The sequence below is a fragment of the Microtus oregoni genome, unplaced genomic scaffold (genome assembly GCF_018167655.1).
Source record: "Microtus oregoni isolate MIOR12 unplaced genomic scaffold, Mior012 000003F_ref0000135, whole genome shotgun sequence".
In the NCBI taxonomy this organism is placed as follows: domain Eukaryota; kingdom Metazoa; phylum Chordata; class Mammalia; order Rodentia; family Cricetidae; genus Microtus; species Microtus oregoni.
In genome coordinates, this window is record NW_024543062.1 from 60,263,888 (window position 1) to 60,289,028 (window position 25,141).

A 25,141-nucleotide genomic window follows, 5' to 3' on the forward strand; every position below is an offset into this window, starting at 1 on the left:
CTCCGCCTTGTCAGACATTAGCTCTGATCCCACATTCATCTTCCGCAATGCCTACATTTAAAATTAATGTAAAAACTGCAGGTGATACTTGTTAGAAGTACAGTTTCAATCACACTGTGGTACAAGTCCATCTGCTTGAAACGGAGTGTTTCGTATGCAATGAAGCTGTACTGTTCTTGGTGACTCTTTCGGATGAGTTCATACAACAAGAGAGTTTTAGTGGGAGAAAAAGGCACGGATATGTTACCATCAATTACTTTTTGCTAAAGGGAAATGTGAATTCAGGTTAAAAATTCATAGGAATTCAGAGGACAAAGCTAAGTGCAATAGTGAACTTTCTCAAAAAAACCTAGCAACTGAATCCTAGCACCTAAGACCCATGACAAGGGCCAGGCAAGATCTACTGGAAAGCACATGCTTCTGGACTAAAGCAATCATGTATTCAGTACTAAGATTCTGGGAAAGTGTGTAATGTCTCCACGCTTCAATAAATGGTGTCTTTAATAAGATTAGTAATAGATGTATCCCCAGCCTGGGGTCCTGGAGAAGGGATTTGTTTGCTTAAGTTGATGGAATACAGATTGGAGAGTTAGAATGAGAGGGAACAGAATCAGAACAAGGAAGACAAATAAACAAGGATAGGCATACCAACCCTGCATCAAAACACAGGGTAGCCACCCAGATGAACTAACTAGTCCTTCCCTCGACAGTAAGGAGTGTTTTACCAGTGACGCACTTCTTAGAAAATGCCTTACTACAGAGAAACATGATTGAAATTAACAAGGTGAACCTGACTGTCTCTTTCTTGTTTATCTTGATGTCTGCTAGGGTTTACTATTGAGCAATAGTAAATTAAACAGGTACCAGAAATAAAAATAAATCTGTAAGGGAAGAAAGTGGAAATACTTAATGCAATAATCTACTTTGGGGTGCCCATCAATAAAGACCAGTGTCAGCCTGAATTTCACGTCACAGTCCTCTTTTCTGAGTGGTAACTGACCAGCTCCTTGGAGATCTCAGTTTCTGGATGACCACTCCATGACAATAAGCACACAGTATATGCTCATATTAAGAAGAAATAGTTCCTTATTAGAATGTGACACAAACATAGAGATACTCATAAGCATATTAGAAGGCCCAGGCCTCTCCGAGTCCTGCTGCGGCTGCAGTAGTGGTATATCTCCAGGACTACACACTCGGCACACAAGCATCCAGCAGTGCCTTTGCATCTGTTGCTGAGATGTTTTCAACAACGAGCTGTTGGGGGTTACCCAGTGCTCTTTTTTTTTTTTTATTCTCATGTTTTCTATCCATCAATGCTTACATATACGTACATTATCCCGCATGTTATTTTCTTGAAGCACATCAAAATTGTAAATAGTTATCCAAAACAGCTAACTCAGCAACTCTAGGCTGGGCCCAAGTAGAATTCTTATTGAAGCATGCTGCAGGACAGGGCATGATGGCCACTGACATCTGGTTGTACAATCAGAATGGTCAAGTGCTGTGTTTTGTTTCTCTGTTTGAGATTTTTTTAAGAAAGAAATCTTTATATTCATTTCATTTCTGTGTGAAAATCTTGACAAATATTTAGCCAACTTTGAGGTCTTTCAAATTTGCTTTAAATGCCTCACTGGTGCCTTGTTGGTGTGGCCTTATTATGTAGTTTGAAAACTGCTGAGTCCAAAGGAAATCTGAATGGGGCCAATATATATTTCACCTCCATGTGCAAATACTGGGATTGCTCTGTTTCTGCTTCCAGTTTAGTTTTCAAAACTAGTATTTTATGCCTTATTTATCTCTAGAGGTCTTGCCATATAATTTTTCCCTAATAAATAACTCTTACTAATTTGATAGTACAGTACCACTGTTGGCTACAATGATGTTTCGGTGTTTGAGGGGAGTAAAGAGAAAGGAGAAATTTAATTATATTATAATCTCAAAAGTTCAAAATATAAACACTTGAACAAGTGTACAGTATATAGTAGACACCCCCATGAGATATTCATTTACAGTGTGAGATATAGCTAGCTTATCATCTGCATGTTCCACACCCAAGTCTTCTTGATGTCTCTAGGACTCTATATGCTACATAACATCAAGATGCTCATGAGCTTCTCAAGCCATGCTCCTCCCACAGGTTTCCTCTGTCAGCATGCCATTCTCCCATTGGTCAGGGGATGTGTTAATCAATCACCAGGTATAGGCAGAATGGGGACGCACAGCAAATGAATTACTAAAAGGACTGGTCTTCACACTGAAGAGTCAAAGGAAGTCAAGGCATAAAGAATTACTGAAAGATCAAAGACGATATGATCGTGCTACAAGTACCACTCATGGAAAATGAATTTTCATAGTATAATCAGGAACTTACGTAAGAAACCTGCATGGTTGATCTATTCTTTATCCTGATGGTAAGCACATGGTCATAATTATGATCTGTATGGCTCTTGACATTGGATAAACTCAGTTACAAGCTCTAGGTTCCAGAAAAAGAATCCCATTTAAACATTTTAGTACTTATTAAAAATAATTTCATTTCCATTTAAAAGAGACTCACTTCTAAATGACATTTTCCCCAACCTGAATTATCCTCAGATAATAAGGTCCTTCCTGATTCTTCGTTTTATTTTACAGGACAGGAAATTTGTGCTCAGAGGACTCAAATTACTTTCATAGAGTCACGTCATTTTCTAGCTGTCAGTTTGAAAGACCTGTTTCGAACTATGGATGACTGGTTCCAGGTCCAGATTTCTCTCCACTGTTCCTTGGCCATTTTAAAACCTTCTTCCTCCATCCCCATTGACTTTTAATGCCTGCAGTTTGACCATATCCACATTTTCCCTCCCCCTGAAAAATTCATAATCACAAACCAAGTTGTTCAGAATTCTGCTGCATGTGGCCTCTAAGGGTTCTTCTAGGCTAAGAGTTCCATCCAGTGTGAAATGGATACTGAAAACCCTGCATCACTCTCCTGGGAGGACCAAGCCTACATCATGGTACCATCTGCATTTTGTCCTGCTCCATCTTTAATTTGAAAGTTCAGAATAGGTGAGACTTTAATTATAGGGCTACATTGGCTATTTGATATAACCAAAATATCCTTGACTTAAAAAAGAAATGGGACATAATGGAGCCTGTAAATACTCCAGACCCGTTCACGCTTTCATGTCTTCACTGAAATGCTGAACCTGAAAATTTCTTGAATAACAAGGGGTTTTAAATAAAGATTTACTGTATGATTCTTGCTAGTGACAGGCACATTTGAAGAACTTATCTTCATGTCTGGATAGCAAAAGACAGGATCAGCCCTTATGGCTGTGCTCACAATGACTGCCCTGAAGTTTTCATTGTTTAAACAATAGCATCATCACTGTTTGCGGTACTTTTTCTAATTCCTTGAGAACTTTATACAATGTGTGTTGTCGCTCTCACCCCTTCATCCCCATAACGCCTCCAAGTTCACTCCCACCTCCTCATCTCCTCACCTCCTCACCTCATATCCTCTCCATTTATCTTTGCAACTCACAAGGATGATCTGAGCTACATGGTATAAGGCTCTCACTGGGACTGGTTCCCGACCAAGGAACACACCCTTAAAGAAAGCCATCCATAGCTCCTTAGCTTGTGGTTGCTCAGGAGCCCCTTCCCCTCCTTGCTAGGATGTTAAGTGACTTGATTTTGTACAAGCCACCTCTGCTGCTCTGAGTTCATGAACTCAGAGGTCCTATTGTGTCCAGAAAACACTGTTTCATTCTGATGCTCCTTTACCTCTGGCTGTTATGATCTTCTTAATTCTTCCCCTTATGTCCATGAGCCTTACAGAAGGATGCCATATAGATGTCTCATTTGAGGCTGAACACTCCAGTCACATTTATTCAAAGCATTTTGATCAGTTGTGAGTTTCAGCATTAACCACTATCAATTTGGCATCTTCATCAATGAGGTATGAGAGATGAACTGATGTATGGGTGGGGATATATGAATTTACTGAGTCTGATTAGCAGAATAATCTAGGTCTGAGAGTTCCCCAACTGTGGATTCTTGGCAAGATTTTCAGTATAAGGTTTATGTTTCCTCCTGTGATGTGAGCTGGAAATCTAATCAGAGAGTGGTTGTGAACCCCTTAACATCCATGCCACTATTGCATCCCAGAGACTGTCTTGCCACACAGGTCATTATTGTAGTTAACAGTGGTGGCAGTTGAATAAGACTGTTAATGCTTTTCTTCCTAAGCCCCCTGCCAACTACAGAACACCTCCTGGTACTACAAAACTCATCAACAAGGAGGAAGCTTCCTTGTCAGTACCAGTTTGATTTCTTCATGTTTTATAGCCAATATGTGTAGTATCATTAGCCATAGGATCTTACCATCAAGTTCTAGCAGGCAACTAAAAAAATAAGTATTATTTGAGGTTTTCTAGGACTTTCCTAATCAATAACTCAAGGGAAGGAATCCCACATCTAGCACTGAAATTTGTATTTGATAACCTAGGGTACTGGGAGGAGCATTATCCCCTGTGTAAGTTAACTCCAACTAAATACTTTATATGAACATAAATATATTGTGCATATTCACACATGTGTACATGTGTGTAGGTGTGTGTGGGGGGGAGCTGATAGGATAGTGAGTTTCCACATGGCCTTTTCAAACATCCTTGATATTAGCTATTCTGCTGACTCTTCCTCTACCCTACTCCCCCGTCTCTTTCTCCATCTAAACTTCCCTCCCTATCATTCATCCTTTTCCATTTCCATCATTCCACCTGTAACATCATAATGTTTTCTTTTGCACTTATTAGATTTCCTTTGCTTTCATTTACAACGGAAAATACCTATCACTTGAATGGAAATAAACAATATGATTCTAAAGTACTAGCCATCAGCACACCATCAAGTTGAGAACAAACTCAGAGTTATTTGGTCATAATGAAATACATTCTTTTTATCATTACATTGTAAATATAATTACAAAACCAAAAAATAATGTTGCTATAATGTATTAGATAATATGTACTTTTTGGCCAATAGAATAGACAAAAATTTAATTTTGAAGAGTTGTTGATCAAAAATTCATATGAAATCTTGAGCCAAATGTGTTCACAGGCTATAGACAGCAATTTTATGAATGATGACTGAACTGTAATTTGATTTTAATGGTTCTGGGAAATGTCCAAATTCATTGTGCTCTGTACTCAAGATGCACAGTGATTCAGCAAGCCCATATTATCAAACACACAGAATCTATTGTCAGAAGTTCCATCGATGTCCTCCACGACTGTCCTCGGTAGTTAATGCTCCTAACTTCTTGCTGTTTAACCCAACAGCATGGTTGAAGCATCCTCGATATGACCATAACTCTCCACATGATTGGTGTTTAACTTTAGATAACTCGCCTAAGTGCTTTGGGAATTATTTTTCTCACCTATAAGACAGACAAATAGAATTTTCTCTGAGATTGTACTATTGTGAGTCAGTACATATAAGTCATTTAGAATATTGTCAAGGCACCACTTCAATGAGTGCTTTAATATTATTTTATTATCAAGTATTCTCAATAATGTGATACAGATATTTTATGAAAATTATGAAATAAATGCATAACCATTAGGGGATTTTCAGTGATGTTGTCTTTTGTGAGAAGCTAAGGGCTCACACATCCTGGGATGGAGCGCTACCACTCAGCTACACCTCCAGACCCCTCAATTGGTGCTCTTTTCAGTTAGTACTTGATGCACTGAGAGTACAATGTCAGCGGCAGGACTCACCCACTAAAGAACTTAGATTCTCAGGAACTTCCTGGTTTTCTTCAAGTTTCCTCAATGAGAGATTTACTTGATCACTAAAAACTGTGATAATATTCTGAATGACAATGCCCAGTAAATTTATTGTAGCAGTTTGAATTTGAAACTGCCCTGTAACTTGCTAAATTTGGGTCCTTCAAATGTTTCCTGTGGAACAATGCTAGCCCTCTACTTGGATTGACTTAATCCACCTCTTCAATGGTGGGCCCTGAAAAAGCACCACCAAATGGAGGAGCTCCTCCACCAGGGAAGCCGCCAGGCATTCCTCCAGGCATCCCACCAGCAGTCTGGAACATAGAACGTGTGCACAGACAGTGAAGTAAGCATTGCACTTTATAAGCACTGTGTCCTAAGTGGAAAATGCAATGTCTATAATAAAACAGGTGGAAAATGGAATGTCTAATAAAAATATTTAAATTGGCAAAAAAAAATATTCTGAATGACAGGAATTGATCTGGTCCTGTGGAAGTATGTTGCCCTTAGGCTTTCAAATTAATGTTATGAAAATGCAATTCTATTTATTATCAGATAGACACATAGGATATTTCACATCTACTGAAAGACCACAGAATTTTCTCTAGATCTTCTTGTCCTCGCCACTGTTTTAGCCCTGCGGCTGCTGTCAGGTCCTCAGATTAGCTTCTATCCTGCAGCTGGAGACGTCTCTTCTATCTTGCAGCTGGAGATGTCTCTTCTATCCTGCAGCTGGAGACGTCTCTTCTAGCCTGCAGCTGGAGACGTCTCTTCTAGCCTGCAGCTGGAGACGTCTCTTCTAGCCTGCAGCTGGAGATGTCTCTTCTAGCCTGCAGCTGGAGGCCTCTCTTCTAGCCTGCAGCTGGAGACGTCTCTTCTAGCCTGCAGCTGGAGATGTCTCTTCTATCCTGCAGCTGGCGATGTCTCTTCTATCCTGCAGCTGGAGATGTCTCTTCTATCCTGCAGCTGGAGATGTCTCTTCTATCCTGCAGCTGGAGATGTCTCTTCTATCCTGCAGCTGGAGATGTCTCTTCTATCCTGCAGCTGGAGGCATCTCTTCTATCCTGCAGCTGGAGGCATCTCTTCTAGCCTGCAGCTGGAGATGTCTCTTCTATCCTGCAGCTGGAGACATCTCTTCTATCCTGCAGCTGGAGGCGTCTCTTCTAGCCTGCAGCTGGAGACGTCTCTTCTAGCCTGCAGCTGGAGACGTCTCTTCTATCCTGCAGCTGGAGATGTCTCTTGCAACCCTGTGCACAGCACTCTCCTCATTCCACATCTGCGTAGCCCTCTTCCGTTTCAAGTACAACATTTCAAGAAAATCCTCTCTGATTCCTTCTGGCATGGGGCACGGGGGTGGGTGTGCATCAGTGCTTACTCCCATAGAACTCTGACTTTCTTCAATATGTATCCAATACACTAACATGATTCCCTTTGTAACAGAGAAATTATGTCATATTCATAAATAAGATAAATCTTATAGCAATAATTAAACTAAATGTGTCCCATAATCATCAGTAAAAAAAACCAGGAATGAAGGGGCCATGAAAAGATGGGAAGATTCAAGTGAAGATCTTGGCTCACTCCATCCGCTGCTCTTTTGAGCTTATCTTGGAAGTGCTTCTGTGTTGTGAGGAGACGTCATTTCCTCTGCCACACATAACCCACCCTTTCCTCTGACTGTGGCATGGAGTACCTCTTTTGGAATATATGTTTTTTTAAGTATCATTGGTTTCTCCACATAAGTCAATCTACATTTTTTTCTTGTGCTCAGTGAAGGAAGAATGGGCCTACAATCTCTAGGAAAATTGGTCTTATTGAATTAACTTGGGAAAACTGTAAGGAGCTCAGGGTGTGACCATCCTGTGGAATGTCTTAGAGTAACTGTTTATGTGGCATTTGGACCTCATTATTTTGGACCGAAATATGCAACTTTCTCTATTTGTGTTTAATATTTGTACCCCTGTTGGAGGCAGAGGGTATATATGACAATTTTATCCCTATAGCTAATGCAACGCAAGAAGCCTTGATCACAATAAAGCTCAATAAATAAACATTTGTTGAGGAAATTGGCATTATAGGATTTATAAAATCAACCTGTTTGACAGAGATGCAAAGTTCAGACTAGTGTAGAAGATGGGGATAATTTCAGATCATTTGAAACATCAATTTTGAGATAGTTTATGTCTCTCTCAAAATCTAAATCAAAATGGCAGAAACTGGAAAGTGAGTGAGGTGGGCGGGACAGAGTTCAATGTCGTAGAATGTAGATTTACACATACGAGGCCACAATTCTTCCCTCCATTTCTGAGCCAGATGTTAACCAATAACTGACACCTCCCTCATTACTTTAGGTCGAATGAGCCGGAATCGATTTATCATTATGCCCACCCAAGGAGAAGGACGGCAATGCCCCACAGAGCTCACCCAGCAGAAGCCCTGCCCAGTGATGCCCTGCTATAGCTGGGTCCTTGGCAACTGGTCTGCATGTAAACTGGAGGTAAGTCATGCAATGACACTTAGAGAAAGCTTCTCAGTATGTGCAAAGTACTTGTCTCCTCAAATATAGTGATGGAATAAATTACACGGCACCAGGTTCTGGGCACATGCTATTTTTAACACAATAGAGAACATGGAAAAAGGCAAGCAAGTGAGTTTGTTTCACACAGAGTTACACTGCCAGGAGAGTAAACAGTCATTCATTAGGCACTGATTATAACAAGCTGGGTCACACAGAACTGCCGATCCTCAAGAATTCTATGCTTTTTTTGCCTTTGTTTGCTGGGAATATCAAAGATTTTTTTTTTTTTTTATTTTAATTTATTTATTTATTAAGAATTTCTGCCTCGTCCCCACAACCGCTTCCCATTTCCCTCCCCCTCCCCCGATCAAGTCCCCCCCCCCCTCATCTGCTCGAAGAGCAATCAGGGTTCCCTGACCTGTGGGAAGCCCAAGGACTGCCCACCTCTATCCAGGTCTCCTAAGGTGAGCATTCAAACTGCCTAGGCTCCCACAAAGCCAGTACGTGCAGTAGGATCAAAAACCCACTGCAATTGTTCTTGAGTTCTCAGTATTCCTCATTGTCCGCTATGTTCAGCTAGTCTGGATTTATCCCATGCTTTTTCAGACCTAGGCCAGCTGGCCTTGGTGAGATCCCAATAGAACATCCCCATTGTCTTAGTGTGTGGGTGCACCCCTCGTGGTCCTGAGTTCCTTGCTCGTGCTCCGTCTCCTTCTGCTCCTGATTTGGACCTTGAGATTTCTGTCCGGTGCTCCCGTGTGGGTCTCTGTCTCTGTCTCCTTTCATCGCCTGATGAAGGTTAATATTCCTGAGGATGCCTATGTGTTTGTCTTTGGATTCACCTTATTTAGCTTCTCTAGGAACATGAATTATAGGCTCAATGTCCTTTATTTATGGCTAGAAACCAAATATGAGTGAGTACATCCCATGTTCCTCTTTTTGGGTCTGGCTTACCTCACTCAGGATAGTGTTTTCTATTTCCATCCATTTGTATGCAAAATTCAAGAAGTCCTTGTTTTTTACTGCTGAGTAATACTCTAATATGTATATATTCCATACAATTTTTTTAATTAAGCAAAACCCTGACTCTGGAAATGCACAGCTTGCTTTGGATCGTGTGTCTTAAAAGTTAACTTTTGGCATTGACAATGCCTTGCTTATGGGCAGGAGATGAAAAGAGGATAGAAGCTATGTTCTAGCCTTCTTACATGAGCCAAGGTTGCAACCCTTTCCTTAATAATTGCTTTTTATTGGCCTGAAACATAAATGCCTGATGACTTGACTGTCTGTTCCAGATACTGAACGTGTGCTTGGTCTTCGACTGCTTATTCTTGCCAGGTTCTGGCTTAAGAAAAAGGCGCATTGATTTTGTTTCTGTCTTTTAGTAGTTTATCCTTCAGTTCATATTCAGAAGCTTATTTTAATTAGGCAACGATAACTTTGATTACACATCAAGAAATCTTCAGAGTATTCTTATAAAGATGTTCAGTGCCCCTGTTAAGATGGCTGTGTTGAGCAGCTTTGTAATACTGCAGAAATTAAATGCCCATGTGTCTTTATAAGTCTCAGAGGAACAAAATTATGCGGTACATTTGTTCAGTAATCCTTTCTGTTGTTGTTGTTGTTTGTGGACTCGTGCTGATTGATGAATTCAGAAATAACCTAACAGCTCTAAGTAGTCAAACCTTCTTTACTTGTCTCAGTATCTGAAATGCTTAGCACAGTATCAAAGAAATTAAGAGCTCAATGAATTGCATTTGGTACTAAAAATTTGATTGAAACTATAGTTATGTTTATTAGTGTCATCTGTTCATTCACATCTGGTCGAAGTAAAAATTTAGTGTAAATAAATCCCCACTGAAGATCAGGGCTGTGAGGGTGGGTGAGGGAATGCTCCCTGTTTACCATCTTGCTCTAAGGGCTGGGGTCTGCCTTCAGACCATAGTGCATAAATTCTGTACAAGGAAGTGCTTGATTCATGAGTGGAATTGTCAGTCTGATGCTGATTTCTCTTCACGTGGGCACTGTTCTTAAGAGTATAACAGATTAGGGGTGAATGTGGGCTGATCCCAGGATACACAGTGGAAGCCTACCACTGTTTGTCTTGGTTTTTAAGATGATCCCCAGCGCAGGCTCGTTTTCCACACAGCTACACAAGCTGCCTGATGGACTGTCAAAAAGAAACTCTCCTCCATTCATCCCGTCCGTCGGAGGTATCAGGACTTTCAAAGCCTATATCCTCTGCGGCATCTTTAGACTTGTCTCCAAGTACACAAAGTCCTCATACTCATCAGCCAAACTGCACCTAGCAAAGTCAGCAAAGCCATCATCCGGATGTTAAGTTGGGAAGGAGCACTCCCCACCGAAAAGGAAATTCAGTTTGTTATTATTATTTTTCATTTCAGACAGTGACTTTTTTTTTCATCAGAACATTTGTTTTGAATGTTATACTGTGGATTGATTTTAAACTTCTTCTCTCCAAAGAATGCATTAGAGCTAAAATTATGGTAATTTTCATAAATAAATGATAGTCATGAAGTGGTCCCACCTTTGCCATGGTGTGTTTGGGCTCTTCTTAACTCTTACACTGAAGACTGGCCACTAATGCAAGGGAAGAATGACATCAGTAGGAGGTGCTTGGAAGGGTCTACCCTCATGACAGAAGGCCCAAGGCACCTGCCCTTGGCCCCCAGGACATGCAGGAGTCCTATCTGTAAGGAGTATATAATGGCACTGTAGAGTTGAACATCTCAGACTCACCTGAGGAGTACATGCCCACCACTTATAAATTACTCAGCATAAGGAAGACATTTTTTTAAAGTAGCCTTTTTTATGAGAGACTATGCTTAATCAACCAACTGCAATTTCTCTTAAGTTTTTTTTCTAAGAAAGTGTATAGTATTCCAGTTTGTGTACTGCCTCAGATGCTGTACACTTCAGATTCACTTTGAATTTAAAATTTTGATTCATCCAAACTTAACATTTCATATTATTGCCAGTTGACTTCTTTTCGCTGTCTTGTTTTTTTTTTTTGGGGGGGGGTCTTATCTTGAATGACAGATACATTCCAAGGTCTCCAGAAGATGCATGAAATCAGATAATATTGAACCTAATATTTAGCATACTTTTCTCATACAGCAATAGCTATAATTAAGTTTTTAATAAAGTTTATTTCTAACTTGGATGCACTGAAAGAATAGTAACTATAATGAATTAGAACAAGTAGTACAATATACACTCAAAAGATACGCTTGAAAGATGCTGTGTGAGATAAGGAGTGGAAACATCCCATCGTGTTCTTCAGAATGGCATTCACTTAAACACCTAAGTTGCTTGTTTCTGGAATTTCCCATTTGATGCTTTTTAGATCACAGTTAACCATAGCTGACTGAAACTTCACTACTGAATGTCCTCAGTCTTGTCCTGCATGTAGAGAGCCCCCAAGCTGGTAGTCTGCATCATCTTGCTTCTCCGGCAACCACCCATGAGCTCCCTCGATGCCCAGAAGTTTGTACCTCATACTTGGCTAGTGCCAGCTGGCTTGTGAGTGGACAAAACACCTACTCCATGCCCAGGGTCAGTATCTTCACTACTTTAACTGACACTTTTGTCTTTTTGCACTCCTGTATCTGCAACAGCTGCATCATCTCCAAGATCCTGAAGTATCCATCTATCCTCTGTAGACAGGAAAGACCAAGAAAGAGGTGAAGCCCAGGTTTCTGTGTAGAGGGCTGTCAGACTGTCATAAATGAAGAGATACTCTCGATCTCTCTGTCTCTCTCTCTCTCTCTCTCTCTCTCTCTCTCTCTCTCTCTCTCTCTCTCCAGACAGACACAGAGTAACCACAATAGCAAAAGGAATTAAAAACCTAGCTCTCTACCAGTTTTTGGACTTAGTTGAAACAAATTCAACTTGGTTATACTTGGTTATATAGGAAAATAGATACCATAATGGCTGTTTATCAATAAGAATAGGATTGAGAGGGTTTCTGGCATTATAAATGGCTCCCCCGCCCCGTCCTTCATCTTTTATGAGTAGCACTGAGGCACGGGATGGCCCATCTAGAAGATGTTATGAGCAACCAAGACGTGTTCGCGGTTGTTTGTGGCACTGAGTCCAGTGTGTAATGCATCACCCTGGGTTTGCTTTCCCTCCTCTTTCCCTTCAGTCCTGTCTGATCCTCCCCACTGGCATCCAGACTCAGCACCTCCTTAACATCAAAGCTTTGCCTCCAGCTTTGCTTCCTAGGTATATGAGAAGAAATGTAGCTGTCAGCTGAAGTCTTCCAAATCTCCAAAGAACTTTTTTTTTTTTTGAAATACAAACACCTAACTAAAGTCCTGGTGAAGACACCCATCTCATGAGTCACTGCCGAAACCTTCAAGTAGGAAAATTTCCATTAGCATATGGTTGAGTGCAGTGTCCACCATGGCTTTTAATTCTTCATTTCTGCGTTGATGAGGCACTGGATGGATTTCCCTCATTGTCCAGCTTCCTGAGTGACACTAGAGTGAAGCATCCTCAAAGCATATTAGTACAGTAGCCAAACTGGAACAATCCCTCCAATACAGCAACAGGGAAAAATCAGAGTTTTAGTTGAATCCCAACCTGATCTATGTAAGAAAGGCCCGAATTCTGCAAAGAAAGAAATGAGGAGGAATAAAAGAGAAATTCATACTCCGGGACTGTGCATGTTCTCTGGGAAGGGGTTATGGATCAGACAATGTTCTCACATACCTGGAGGCAAATTGTGCAGTTTTTCCCATTTTGTCAATTCTGCCCACATCCCCAAATGACCTTACTGTGGGGGCATAAAAAGTGAAACTTGTGTCTGTGTTTCTGTGTCGCCGTCCCCGTCAACCCCAGAAGCTCGGAGATTGTCTACCATTGAGAGTGAATTCCAAAGGGAAGAAGTTGCTATGTGTCTTTGGGCTTTCCTTGGAGACCCAAGCTCTGAGATTCGATCTGGTTAATTCTGAGAGCTTCCTTTCTTCTCTCAGGGCGGAGACTGTGGGGAAGGCGTGCAGGTACGCAGTTTTTCCTGTGTAGTCCACAACGGCTCAATATCCCACACAGCTGTCCATGTGGAGGACGCCCTGTGTGGAGAAGTACCCTTCCAGGAAGGAGTCCTGAAGCAGCTGTGCTCCGTGCCTTGCCCAGGTGTGCAGTCGCCCTAATGAGCAGCGCCCTGCATGGTGATCTTGTTTATTTTTTATTTACATTTTTTTCCTAGAAAAGCTCTATCGTATCAATATTAAATTATTTATTTGATTTAATGCATTTGAAGCATGAGCAAGGTAACGTTATAAAAGATATAGAATAAGGTAAAAACAGTACTGACTTCAGAAACAAAACTAAGCTAGCATCTCACCTCATCTCACTGACCTCACAGAGCAATGGACCCAGCATATAGGTAACAGGTGGATCAAGCAATATCTCCAAATTGCATGGCAGGAGTGAGACAAGAAGCTAGTCAGTTCACTGTAAAAAATCAGGTTCTGTGTAGACATGAAGGTCATTGCTTAAACATAAAATGATTACTTTAATACTAACAATGCAATAACTTGCATTGAATATTTTAAGGTTTTGCAATATTTCTTTACAATATGGTATGTGCATACGCATGTACATTTACATATTACATGTGCACATATATATTTAAGTGTACATCATTCACATGTAAATATTTATATTTAAGTCATGTGCCCTGTGTCTACTCCATATGTTTTCATTTACGAGTAAATAAGACTCTGCATAGTACACTTAAGTAAATACTCTTCAGGCAAAATGACTTATTTGTCATTTTTCCATGGCTTCTATGAACATCCATTTTACAATGTTATGCTGATCCTTGGGGTTTTTTTATACCATATATTCTGGTTGCAGTTTTCCCTCCCCGAGCTTCTCCCAGATCCTTCCCACCTTCCCTCTTGCTGCCTCACTGTATCCTGGAGTCGTGATGACTAAGACTTGAAGCAGTGTTATGACAATCTAATCTTTGCACTCCTTTCTAAACTAGAGTGAGCCACAAATTATTTCTCCAATAATAGTACTTTCAGACTGAAAATCCGTCCCTATTTGGAACCTTCCATGTCCTTGCACCTCCACCACACACCCCTTCTATGCCCCGTGTCTCTGATGTTAGTGCCTGCTTTGACAATGTGTCCCCTGCCCTGCAACATGTAACTATTCAGGAGACTGCCACATAACGCAGTGGTCAGAGTGGAGTAAGTGTGAGTTAACCTGCATCGAAGGGAGAAGCTTGGAGACCATGGGCCGCCAATCCAGGTCAAGGACATTCATAATCCAGTCTTTTGAGAATCAAGACAGCTGCCCCCAGCAGGTCCTAGAAACACGACCTTGCACAGGTAATGAGGTCATTTTTCCATACTTCAGCTTGGATGCTTTGAAGCATCTTGTGTTGGTGAGAGAGGTGTGATGCGCTCACTGTTTCCATGTTCACTTGCAGGCGGCAAATGCTATCACTACGCCTGGAAAGCGAGTCTTTGGAACAATAATGAACGGACCGTGTGGTGCCAGCGCTCCGATGGCCTTAACGTCACAGGTATTCCTTCCTTAGGTCTACACAGAGCCTTCAGGAAGGCCCCTTGGTGTGCTTCGGTTGAGGAATTCACTTACAAATTGAAGTAAGGTTGAAAAGCAGGTGGCTTAGATGGTCTTCTTGAAAGGTTTTCATTAGACCTCAATCGCATTTTTGAAATCAACAATTCTATGCGAAGACTCTTAAAACACATAAACCAAGTAACCAGAACCACAGCAAAATAGTCCTAAATTCATGATCGCAGGTAAATCTGAGGCAGAGTCGTTTTAGTTTAAGATGGTCGTTTCTAAAGGGTAGGAGCATGTGCCACCTCTGTGAGCCCACTCAGCATCAGGTCCCTGCCCACAGGCTCCACCCCATTCTCCTCTGCAGCACAAATTAGCAGAGCTGATAAACATACAATTTTCAAATTGAAATGCTTTGGCCTTAATGATGCAAAGAAAAAAAGAAAGATGCTGTGGATGCTGGTGTTTACCCACGGCAGGCTGATTTTGAATGTTTCCCTGGTTAGGGCAATTACTTAATGCCTGAAAAGAATCTGAAGGAAAGATTCCTTATTCTTAAAAGAGGGTACAATTTGATTGTACAAATGGTTTTCTCAATAATTTTAAAGATTTTTTGATGTCTTCTTGTCAAAGCAAATTAAATCGACATTGATTTTACTTTAGTACTGCAACTGACAAACAGCTTATGCAAGGCTGGAAGAGGTAAGCAGCGGCAAGAGAATCAAAGCCCCTCCTTTATCCCGTTTATATGCCTTTACATTATTGGTATTAATCCATAGTTTAATCCATACAGCAATTTATTCTGAGCTACTTTTCCATTTTGCAAGCTGATAAAACTAAGTACTCTATAAGCATGCCTAGCCAGGAGCCAAAAGAAGGCCCCCTACTCCACAGGCACAGGCACTTGCTGGCACAGTGAACCTTCTCAGTGCATGGCATGAGGCCATCAGACAAGAGGGCTGGGGCCGTTGGCATCAGCTGATAAATACGTCTAGAGCCTAACTTCCTACTTAAAGCTTAAAAATCATGCCCTGTCATGGGTATGACTTGTAGTAATCCATCCCCGAGGCCATCAGTTTGAAGACTGGATGCCCTGTCCCCAGACATAATGAAGAAATAGAGAGGTGCTGTGTGGCCATCACTACAGACATCCACATGACCAGTTTCAACTCCCCGTGCTACCTGTGGATTCCAGTAGGTTTTGTTTTGTTTTGTTTCATTTTTAACTTTGGTGTTGTTTTTTTTTTATGAACAATAGTGGTAATTTGGATGCTTCATGCCCAGAAAATGTCTAAGCCTGACTTTTCCTCCATAGCCTTGAGCCTGAAACCCTTTTGCTGGCTGCCACCCCATAATGTGTAACTGCAAAGACTAAAGCCTGTAAATTCAGCTGACGTCATAGGAATAGAGTTTAAACACCGCCCTTAAGTACATCAACTTCTCAATCTAGTTATCTCCAAACTATTTCATGTCAATTAACACTTTGACTCAAGGAAGGCTAACCCAGTATGGCACCTGGTTTTAGCCACACCCCACACCCTCCTTTAACCCCAGTACTTAGATAACCCTGCATAAGTGATCGCATAACTGCAGGTACTGAGTTGAGCATCAGAGAGTCCATCCTAGACTTCATGCATTTGCTTCTACACACCTGTGGACGGGGAGGTCCCAGGTGACTGTATGTACGTTAGGCCTGGTCCATATAGAAATCCTTGCCACAGTGCTTCGCAATGTGACCCATGGGGCAACAGTGGCATTCTTTTGCATGGCTTTTTGAATCAGCCTAGTTAGTGCCTAGCTGCCTCACCCAGGAACTCGAGAAATATCTACATGGAATAAGTCTCTAAGCAGCTGCATTTGCTGCTCTTGAACCTAAATAGAGATTTCATCGATTCTTGTACGGATCCGGGTGCACAGGCTTTGCCCTCAATTATAGACACACGATGGACTCTTGATACCAATGAACATGGAAAAATTCTAAAACGTCTCATCTTAGACACATCTTAAGAGTAATTAATGAGCTAGTTGTAGCATATGGTTGACATATACATTTAATCCATGATAAAATAATAATGATGCTAACAATAATAACTATGCCCTCAGTAGAAAAGGGAAATATCAAACTTTTAAATATGGTTATCACAGATAAATCTGCAAATAACAGTGATCTTTCCTTTGCAGGCGGCTGCTCCCCTCAGGCACGCCCTGCTGCTGTTCGGCAATGCACGCCAGCTTGCAGAAAACCTTTCTCATACTGCACACAGGTGAGTCACATGCTCGGTTCTCCTACAGGCATTATAATTTCAGTGTTATTTCTATGTAGTGTGGTGTGCGCATCTGCTTCAGTGAGGCAGTCATTTTACATGCTTATACCGCCATCTAGAGGTGTATGGAGGGATAACAACTATCGCCAAGACTGCAGTTTAAGAAATCTGCCCTTAAACTGTCTAATTTATGCTCCATCTACCAATAGCTATTTTAGTTAATGGATGCATTCTATTTCTAACCTTTCATGCAACTAAGCTGATTTGAAATTTGTGCAGGCTGTTCATGTTTAATAAAAAGTATTTTGTAAAATTTGTTACATTTCAATGTTTACCGGCTGAGTAAAGGTTTAGTTTGCTGAAAATAGGTTAAATATACATATGACCACAGCTGAAAAAGTGTGTGTGTGTGGTGTGTGTGTGTGTGTGTGTGTGTGTGTGTGTGTGTGTGGTGAGCATGTATGTGCAATTTGCCTTTCTTTCATGCAGGGTTTTTGTTTTCTCCCCTAGCCCTTCCACATACTTCTGCTTGCGAACTGATGTCAAATGTTCACTATACTGTAATTAGTGGCTCTAACTAGTTGCAATGCATACATAGTATTTTAAAGCCATGTTACCTATCTTAAAAGAGGCAGGTTTCTTCTTGCAGTGTGTGTATACTGAAAAGTAATTCAATGAAAGTAATTTAGGCACTCAGTCATATTTTATGACTCTCCTACTTCAAGGTGGGTTAATTCTTTACCACAGTATAGACGTGGGTAGGATTGCAGAAAATAGAACCAAAAAGGGGAAGAAATAAATTCATTTGAGATGACAATGTTTGGAAAGTATAAGTTGTCTTTACCCAACCTTATGAATATTCATGCTAATAAAACATAAATAACTCTTCCTTAAACCCTTGTCACATACAACTAACTGGATACAGCTCTTCTCTCAGACTAACAATAGAGATTCATCTTGTAAATATGTCTCAATAATACTGTCATGTGATAATGTCCATCATTGAAAGGACGTGGCGTTATTATAGCTTTGTTGTGCACCGAACTGTGGGCAGTTGGTTCCCGCACTTGCTCCTCTGGCTACCATCTGTCCTTCCGTAGGGCATCAAGGTGATTTATTCAGCTTCGGTGGCTATTGCTCCTTAAAATCAAATTTAGTCAACAACTGATGATGCCAGCAAGACTAGCTGCTGGATGAGGATTGTCCTAAATGGCCAGAAGAGGTGGAGATCGGTTCAGAAAACACCAGGAGGTGAATAAGGAGCCATAATGGCAGAGTCATAGAGACTGACAACCACACCCTTTTCCTTCTCTCTGATTTTCTGGTGTCTGTTGGACTATGAGAAATTATTTTCCGAGTCACTTACCGAGACAGATAGGAACCCTTGCCTATCATTGCTCATCACAGTCGGCCTGTCAGAGACCCTCATTGCACATGAAAGCGACCAGGAACTGCAAAAGCGAATATAAAGGATGCACCATCATAATGTCAAGCAGGGATGTGCTATCATGTAGCACTGCAGTTACTACACTGAAGAGTAATTGGGGGAATCTTGTCTTTAAATGTGATTTCAGTAGAGTGTCCTTCCTCCACCTGGACCTCCCTCCTAGGAGCAGACAGGCAGTCACGACCAGTTAAGCACCAACGGTTCAAGGCGATAAAGACATCTAGCATCTGGGATAATGACAGCTGACAGCACTCGGCATCAGCTAATTCAAATAAAACACATGCGCACACATGTGGCTTTCCTTTGCAGTAAGAGAGGAAAACAGGAACTTGTGGGCAGGCATCTGAAACCGGTGTGTGTGGGGGGGGGTAGCTGAAGATGAAGATGTGATGAAATGCCATAAACATTCTGAGAAGAAACAGCATATCAATACACCTTATTCTCAAAGCACTATGATAACTATGACGTCCTGTTTGGAAGGTGTCCAAATTATAAGCATATTAGAAAAGCCTCACAAGTGATTTAGTGCTGATATTGGGACCCAGGAAAGTTGAATTACACATTTGATTTCTATCCCATTGGTCAATCAATTGCTGAAACCTCCACCTTTCCAGGACATATCAAAGGCAAAGATTAGGGGATTTCACTGGTGTTTGAATTCTTCTTGATTCACTTGCACAACTCCTGTGTAACTACAAATGTATTTTCTGTGCTGTAGGGTGGAGTCTGTGGCTGTGAAAAGGGATACACAGAGATAATGAGATCGAGTGGTTTCCTGGATTACTGCATGAAGGTCCCTGGCTCCGAGGACAAAAAAGCTGATGTGAAAAACCTTCCTGGAAAAAACAGACCTGTGAACTCCAAAATACACGACATTTTTAAAGGATGGTCTCTTCAACCTCTTGACCCAGGTGTGTGTCCACTGTGAATAAGGGATGCAAATGTTTTCCCAGTGAACTCAGTGGCCATCTCACACTATGGAGAGAATGGAAGGAGGGAAAGAAGGAGTGAGGGAGGGAAGGAGGGGAAGGAAGGAAGGAAGGAAGGAAAGAAAGAAGGACAAAGCAGTGGCGTAGCTCAAGGTTTCTCAGATTTGAGTGTTTTGCAGTGCCATGTAAGCATAAAGTGCTCTTGTGGATGCTTATTAGCCTGCCAATCACAGTCTAAGAGGTAGTGAGAGTTAAGACACGAAGTAGTATCTTGGGAAAATGTCTTCTAATTGTAAATTGTTTCTGCTTCTATAACTGGATTTGTGCATTTAAATGAAATTAAAGGAGAAATTGGAATCAAAGCACAGAAACTCACAGGAAATACCCACAGACCTACTGTGGGTTAGAGACACTGGGGAAATGATAAGGAGACCCAGTTTCTAAGATAAGCAAACTTTTCAGACCCGATGGCTTAAGCCACCTGCTTTCAACAAGTATGACCTCATAACTCCTCTGCCTCAGTTCCTTTACCTATAGAATCAGGATAGGGGAGAGTGCTATATGGTATTGCTGTGGGTCGGGGCATTTTGTTTTGTTTTGTTTTCTTTTTCTTTTTTTAATTCTTTTTATTTATTATTTTTTTGTTGAAAAAAATTCTGCCTCCTCCCCGCCTCCCATTACCCTCCCCCTCTTCCCACTCCTTTCCCCCTCCCCCCACTCTATTCCTCCTTCCTCTCCAGTCTGAAGAACAGTCTGGATTCCCAGACCTGTGGGAAGTCCAAGGTCCTCCCCCCTCCATCCAGGTCCAGGAAGATGAGCATCCAAACAAGCTAGGCTCCCACAAAGCCAGTTCATGCAGTAGGATCGAAACCATTGTCCTTGGCTTATCATCAGCCTTCATTGTCCGCCATATTCAGAGAGTCCAGTTTTATCCCATGCTTAATCAGTCCCAGTCCAGCTGGCCTTGGTGAGCTCCCAATAAATCAGCCCCACTGTCACAGTGGGTGGGTGTACCCCTCGTGGTCCTGACTTCCTTGCTCATGTTCTTTCTCCTTCTGCTCTCATTTGGACCGTGGGAGCTCAGTCTGGTGCTCCAATGTGGGTCTCTGTCTCTACCTCCATCCATCACCAGATGAAGGTTCTAAGGTGATATGCAAGATATTCATCAGTATGGCTATAGGATAGGGTCATTTCAGGTTCCCTCTCCTCCGTTGCCCAAGGTACTAGCTGGGGACATCTCCCTGGACACCTGCAAGCCCCTCTAGAGTCAAGTCTCTTGCCAACCCTATGATGGCTCCCTTAATTAGGATATATACTTCCCTGCTCCCATATCTACCCTTCCTTTATCCCAACCATCCCATTCCCCTAAGCTCCCCCATCCTCCCCTTTTCACATTTCTCACCCCAATTCCCCTTAGCCCCATCTCACCCCACCCCTAAGTTCCCAGTTTTTGCCTGGCAATCTTGTCTACTTCCCATATCCAGGCGGATGACTATATGTTTTTCTTTGGATTCACCTTCTTATTTAGCTTCTCTAGGATCACAAATTATATGCTCAATGTCCTTTATTTATGGCTAGAAACCAATTATGAGTGAGTACATCCCATGTTCATCTTTTTGGGTCTGGGTTACCTCACTCAGGATAAGGTTTTCTATTTCCATCCATTTGCTTGGAAAATTCAAGATGTCATTGTTTTTTACTGCTGAGTAGTACTCTAATATGTATATATTCCACACTTTCTTCATCCATTCTTCCATTGAAGGGCATCTAGGTTGCTATGAACATAGTTGAACAGATGCTTTTGTAGTATGATGGGGCATCTCTTGGGTATATTCCCAAGAGTGGTATTACTGGATCTTGGGGTAGGTTGATTCCGAATTTCCTGAGAAACCGCCACATTGCTTTCCAGAGTGGTTGCACAAGTTTGCATTCCCACCAGCAATGGATGAGTGTACCCCTTCCTCCACAACCTCTCCAGCAAAGGCTATCATTGGTGTTTTTGATTTTAGCCATTCTGACAGGTGCAAGATGGTCTCTCAAAGTTGTTTTAATTTGCATTTTTCTGATCGCCAAGGAGGTTGAGCATGACCTTAAGTGTCTCATAGGTGACCTGAAATGAGCTAAACCTGCTTCTGTGACCTAGGACTATCACCACCCTATAGATACTAATGAGAAACAGAGTCAGCAAGTAAACCATTACACACCTTTTAATGTTTGTGTGTGTGCATGTGTGTACTCAGATGTCTGCATATGTACATCAAAAGTGAAAAGATTCACAGATGCTGGGATCTGAAATAGCTTCCATGAGAAAAAGTGAAGGACATTTTCACCCCCACATCCTTTTAAATAGTTTGAACTTTAAGTCTATTCATTATACTGTTATGTTTGTTGGGGGTGGCAGCTTGTTCATTCCCAGATGCCCAGACCATGAAATAATCACACAGAAACTATACTAGTTACAACATTGTTTGGTCAATAGCTTAACGTATTTCTGGCTTACTCATTTATCTTAAATTAACCCATTTCTATTATTTTATATTTTACCATGAGTCTTGTGACCTACCATCCAGGTTACAGATGGCAGCTCATATCTTTTTCCTCTGGTGGCTCCATGGATTCTCTCTGATTCTACCTACTCTCCTCCTCTATCTGCTTGGAACTCCCACTTTGCCCTATTCTGCTAAGCCACTGGCCAAAACAGATTTATTCATTGGCCAATAAAAGCAACACATAGACAGAAGGACCTCCCATACCACTGTTACAAATGTGCACTTATTTATTAAGTTACTTCTTAATTTCACCCCAAATAGCATTCTGGCTCACTGCATTCATCTACAATGAGGATAAAAGTGTTGGGCCACATCGAGGTCTGAGCTCTGAGCTTCTATGGTTGTCTTCAATCATAGAGTATGTCAGGAATATTCTTGTTCAGACTGTCAATGTAAAAACTCAGAAAGGAGAATTTCATCATCAGTGTTTCAGGACAACCATTCTCAACGTTTTAAAAGATTTTTGTGACCACAAAAAGAAATACAGTTTCACTAAACCTCATTTCTCAAATGAGTCTCTGTTTGAGATATGAAAAAAAATGGGAACTTGCAACACAATCTGGCATAATTGTGATGTTGCTCTTTTTTATTTATTTTTTTTAATTCATTTATTTATTAAAGATTTCTGTCTCTTCCCCGCCACCGCCTCCCATTTCCCTCCCCCTCCCACAATGAACAATGGCAATGGGTTTCTGATCCTACTGCACGCACTGACTTTGTGGGAGCCTAGGCAGTTTGGATGCTCAACTTACTAGACCTGGATGGAGGTGGGGGTTCCTTGGACTTCCCACAGGACAGGGAACCCTGATTGCTTTTCAGACTGGGGGGGGGGGCGGGGGGGACTTAATTGTGATGTTGCTCTTAACAAAAACTTTTTACAATAAATCGGGTGGTTGACCTTCCCACACACACTAGCATGAGATGGTGCTGTGTGCACTGTGGACTCAGTGTGGTGAATGAGTCCCTGAGTATGTCTTTCACTGAGAAATGCCGTCTGTTTGGGGTGCTACCCTTTGCCTTTGTCAACCCACTCACAAATCTAGTTAGCCACACACTTACATTAAATAAAGAAAAAAATGAATACCCCAGTTCATCTATAAAAAAGTACACAAATAGACCATGATAGTTACTGACTAATAAGTTTCATTTAACTGTGATAGGTATGAAATCTAAAATAATGTTTTTTATACACATATAATCATAAATTTGCAGTATTATATATATAATATCTATATTATTTATATTTGTCTATGTATACACATGCACACACACACACACACACATATAAAATATTCCACAGATTCCAGCTAGGACTGCCCATATACACATAGTTGTGGGTCCGTCCATTGTACTGTGGTCAATCTACCAGGATCTATATCCCTAAAAAAAGCCCTGATTCTCCCTTCCCCAGCAGCCCTTAACTGTTACCAGCCCCTCAGTTGAGGTGGGGCTCTGTGCCCCTCCCCATCCTCACTGAAATGCTGGTTGGCTTGCTCCTGTCAGCTTTGTGCGGGCAGCCACAGCTGCCTTGTCTCTGTAGAGTTAATAAGAAAAGGTCCCATCCTATCCAAATGACAGAGTTTCTCCAAAGTCCGTTCTGACGTTCGGCTTCTGGTCTTTCTGTCCCCTCTTGCATGATGTGCCCTAAACTTGGGGAGACAGTGTATGATACAGGGACCCCATTTGCTTATTTTCCTTCACCTAGTTCAGAAGAGAGAGCTACTGAAATGTGTTCCCTAGTCCTCTTTGCATGTGCGTTAGAAAAAACGGTCTGAGAGTGTTGGTTATCTTTCCAATTGTTGTAGTAGGAGTTGTTGTTGTTTATGTTGTGAGAATGGTAGTGTTTTTATGTGGCATGTGTATACATATGAACATCTTCAAACAAGTTCATTAAAGCCCCAGTGGAGTTGATGAATCAAGGATTGTTAGTGCTTCATGTCGGGGGGGGGGGGGGGGGAAGCTTGGGTTTATATTTTAGTTTCTGATCAATTGTTACCTTATTTCCTTCTTTGTTGTCATTACTTTTTTATATTTAACAGTAGGCACCAATGTGTAGCTGACACCTATGGATATTTGTGAATTTAGATGAAAAAGAAATGATTTGGCCAAAAATACTTTTTACTGAAATGCAGTTACACCCTTATAGGTTTTGTTTGTTCATTGTTTGAGACCAAGGTGGCCTCAAATTTGTGGTAATCCTCCAGTGCTGGGCTCACAGGCCTGATCCACCACACTTGGCTAACAACCTAATGTTTGTAAGGGTGAATTTTCTAAAGATTAGAGTGATATAAACTGCTCATACCTAGAAAGTCACAGCAGCTGGTATAATGTTGTATAATTTATATGTTGATTTTAAATTTACGAGTTTAATTATATGACATCTTGCTCTCTTTCAAATTTGTGGTCTATATTTTCTATTGATTGTTGTTACAGTTCTCTCTAGGAGGTAATCCATATTCTTGGGATGCTCAGGAGAGAAACCTCTCGGCACCTGATTTCGTGGAGCAGATTATGCTTCTCCCATCGAGTAATCGACTAGTTTAGGCAACCCTTTCAGATCTAGAATGAATCACCAGCTCTGGGTTGTCAAGCATCATGTTACTCTTTGTGTGCTTTCTCTCCTAAATGTTGTAGACTTCTGTGTGCTAAGGTTGTATGCTATTTCTGTCTTAAACAGATGGCCGAGTAAAAATTTGGGTTTATGGCGTTTCCGGTGGCAGTTTCCTTATCATGATTTTCCTAGTATTGACTTCCTATCTTGTTTGGTAAGTATCAAGGAATGAAATTATATAAACCCTGTTTTTGCATGTGGCATGCTCAAAGGAAACCATATTTTTAAAGCATTGGTAAAAGTGACAGGAATCTCAGGACCATAAGAAAGTGATTGACATTTGAACTATGGGACCTTTAATAGTTACCACTTGATACCATGTTCTTATTTGGTTTTCAATTAAGACTGGAAGATACAAAAGACAAATCATGTCTTGGCATTTTTGCACTTAGCATTTGATTTGGACCATGCATGTGAGACCTCTCCTAGACAATGATGCTGAGTTCCACACCCAAGGATCTGAAGTTAGTTATTTTTGG

At 41.2% G+C, this 25,141-nt stretch overlaps 1 protein-coding gene across 1 annotated transcript in view; it reads left to right on the forward strand.

Annotated features, from left to right (window-relative positions):
* Nucleotides 1–25,141, forward strand: part of Thsd7b (thrombospondin type 1 domain containing 7B) — an 857,175-nt gene that overhangs the window by 824,243 nt on the left and 7,791 nt on the right. Inside the window, exons 21-27 of the mRNA XM_041648517.1 lie at nt 8,129–8,274; nt 13,296–13,455; nt 14,490–14,663; nt 14,765–14,860; nt 17,044–17,126; nt 19,292–19,484; nt 24,729–24,816. Of these exons, the coding sequence (XP_041504451.1) occupies nt 8,129–8,274; nt 13,296–13,455; nt 14,490–14,663; nt 14,765–14,860; nt 17,044–17,126; nt 19,292–19,484; nt 24,729–24,816 (940 nt within the window). The remainder of the gene's footprint in view (nt 1–8,128; nt 8,275–13,295; nt 13,456–14,489; nt 14,664–14,764; nt 14,861–17,043; nt 17,127–19,291; nt 19,485–24,728; nt 24,817–25,141) is intronic.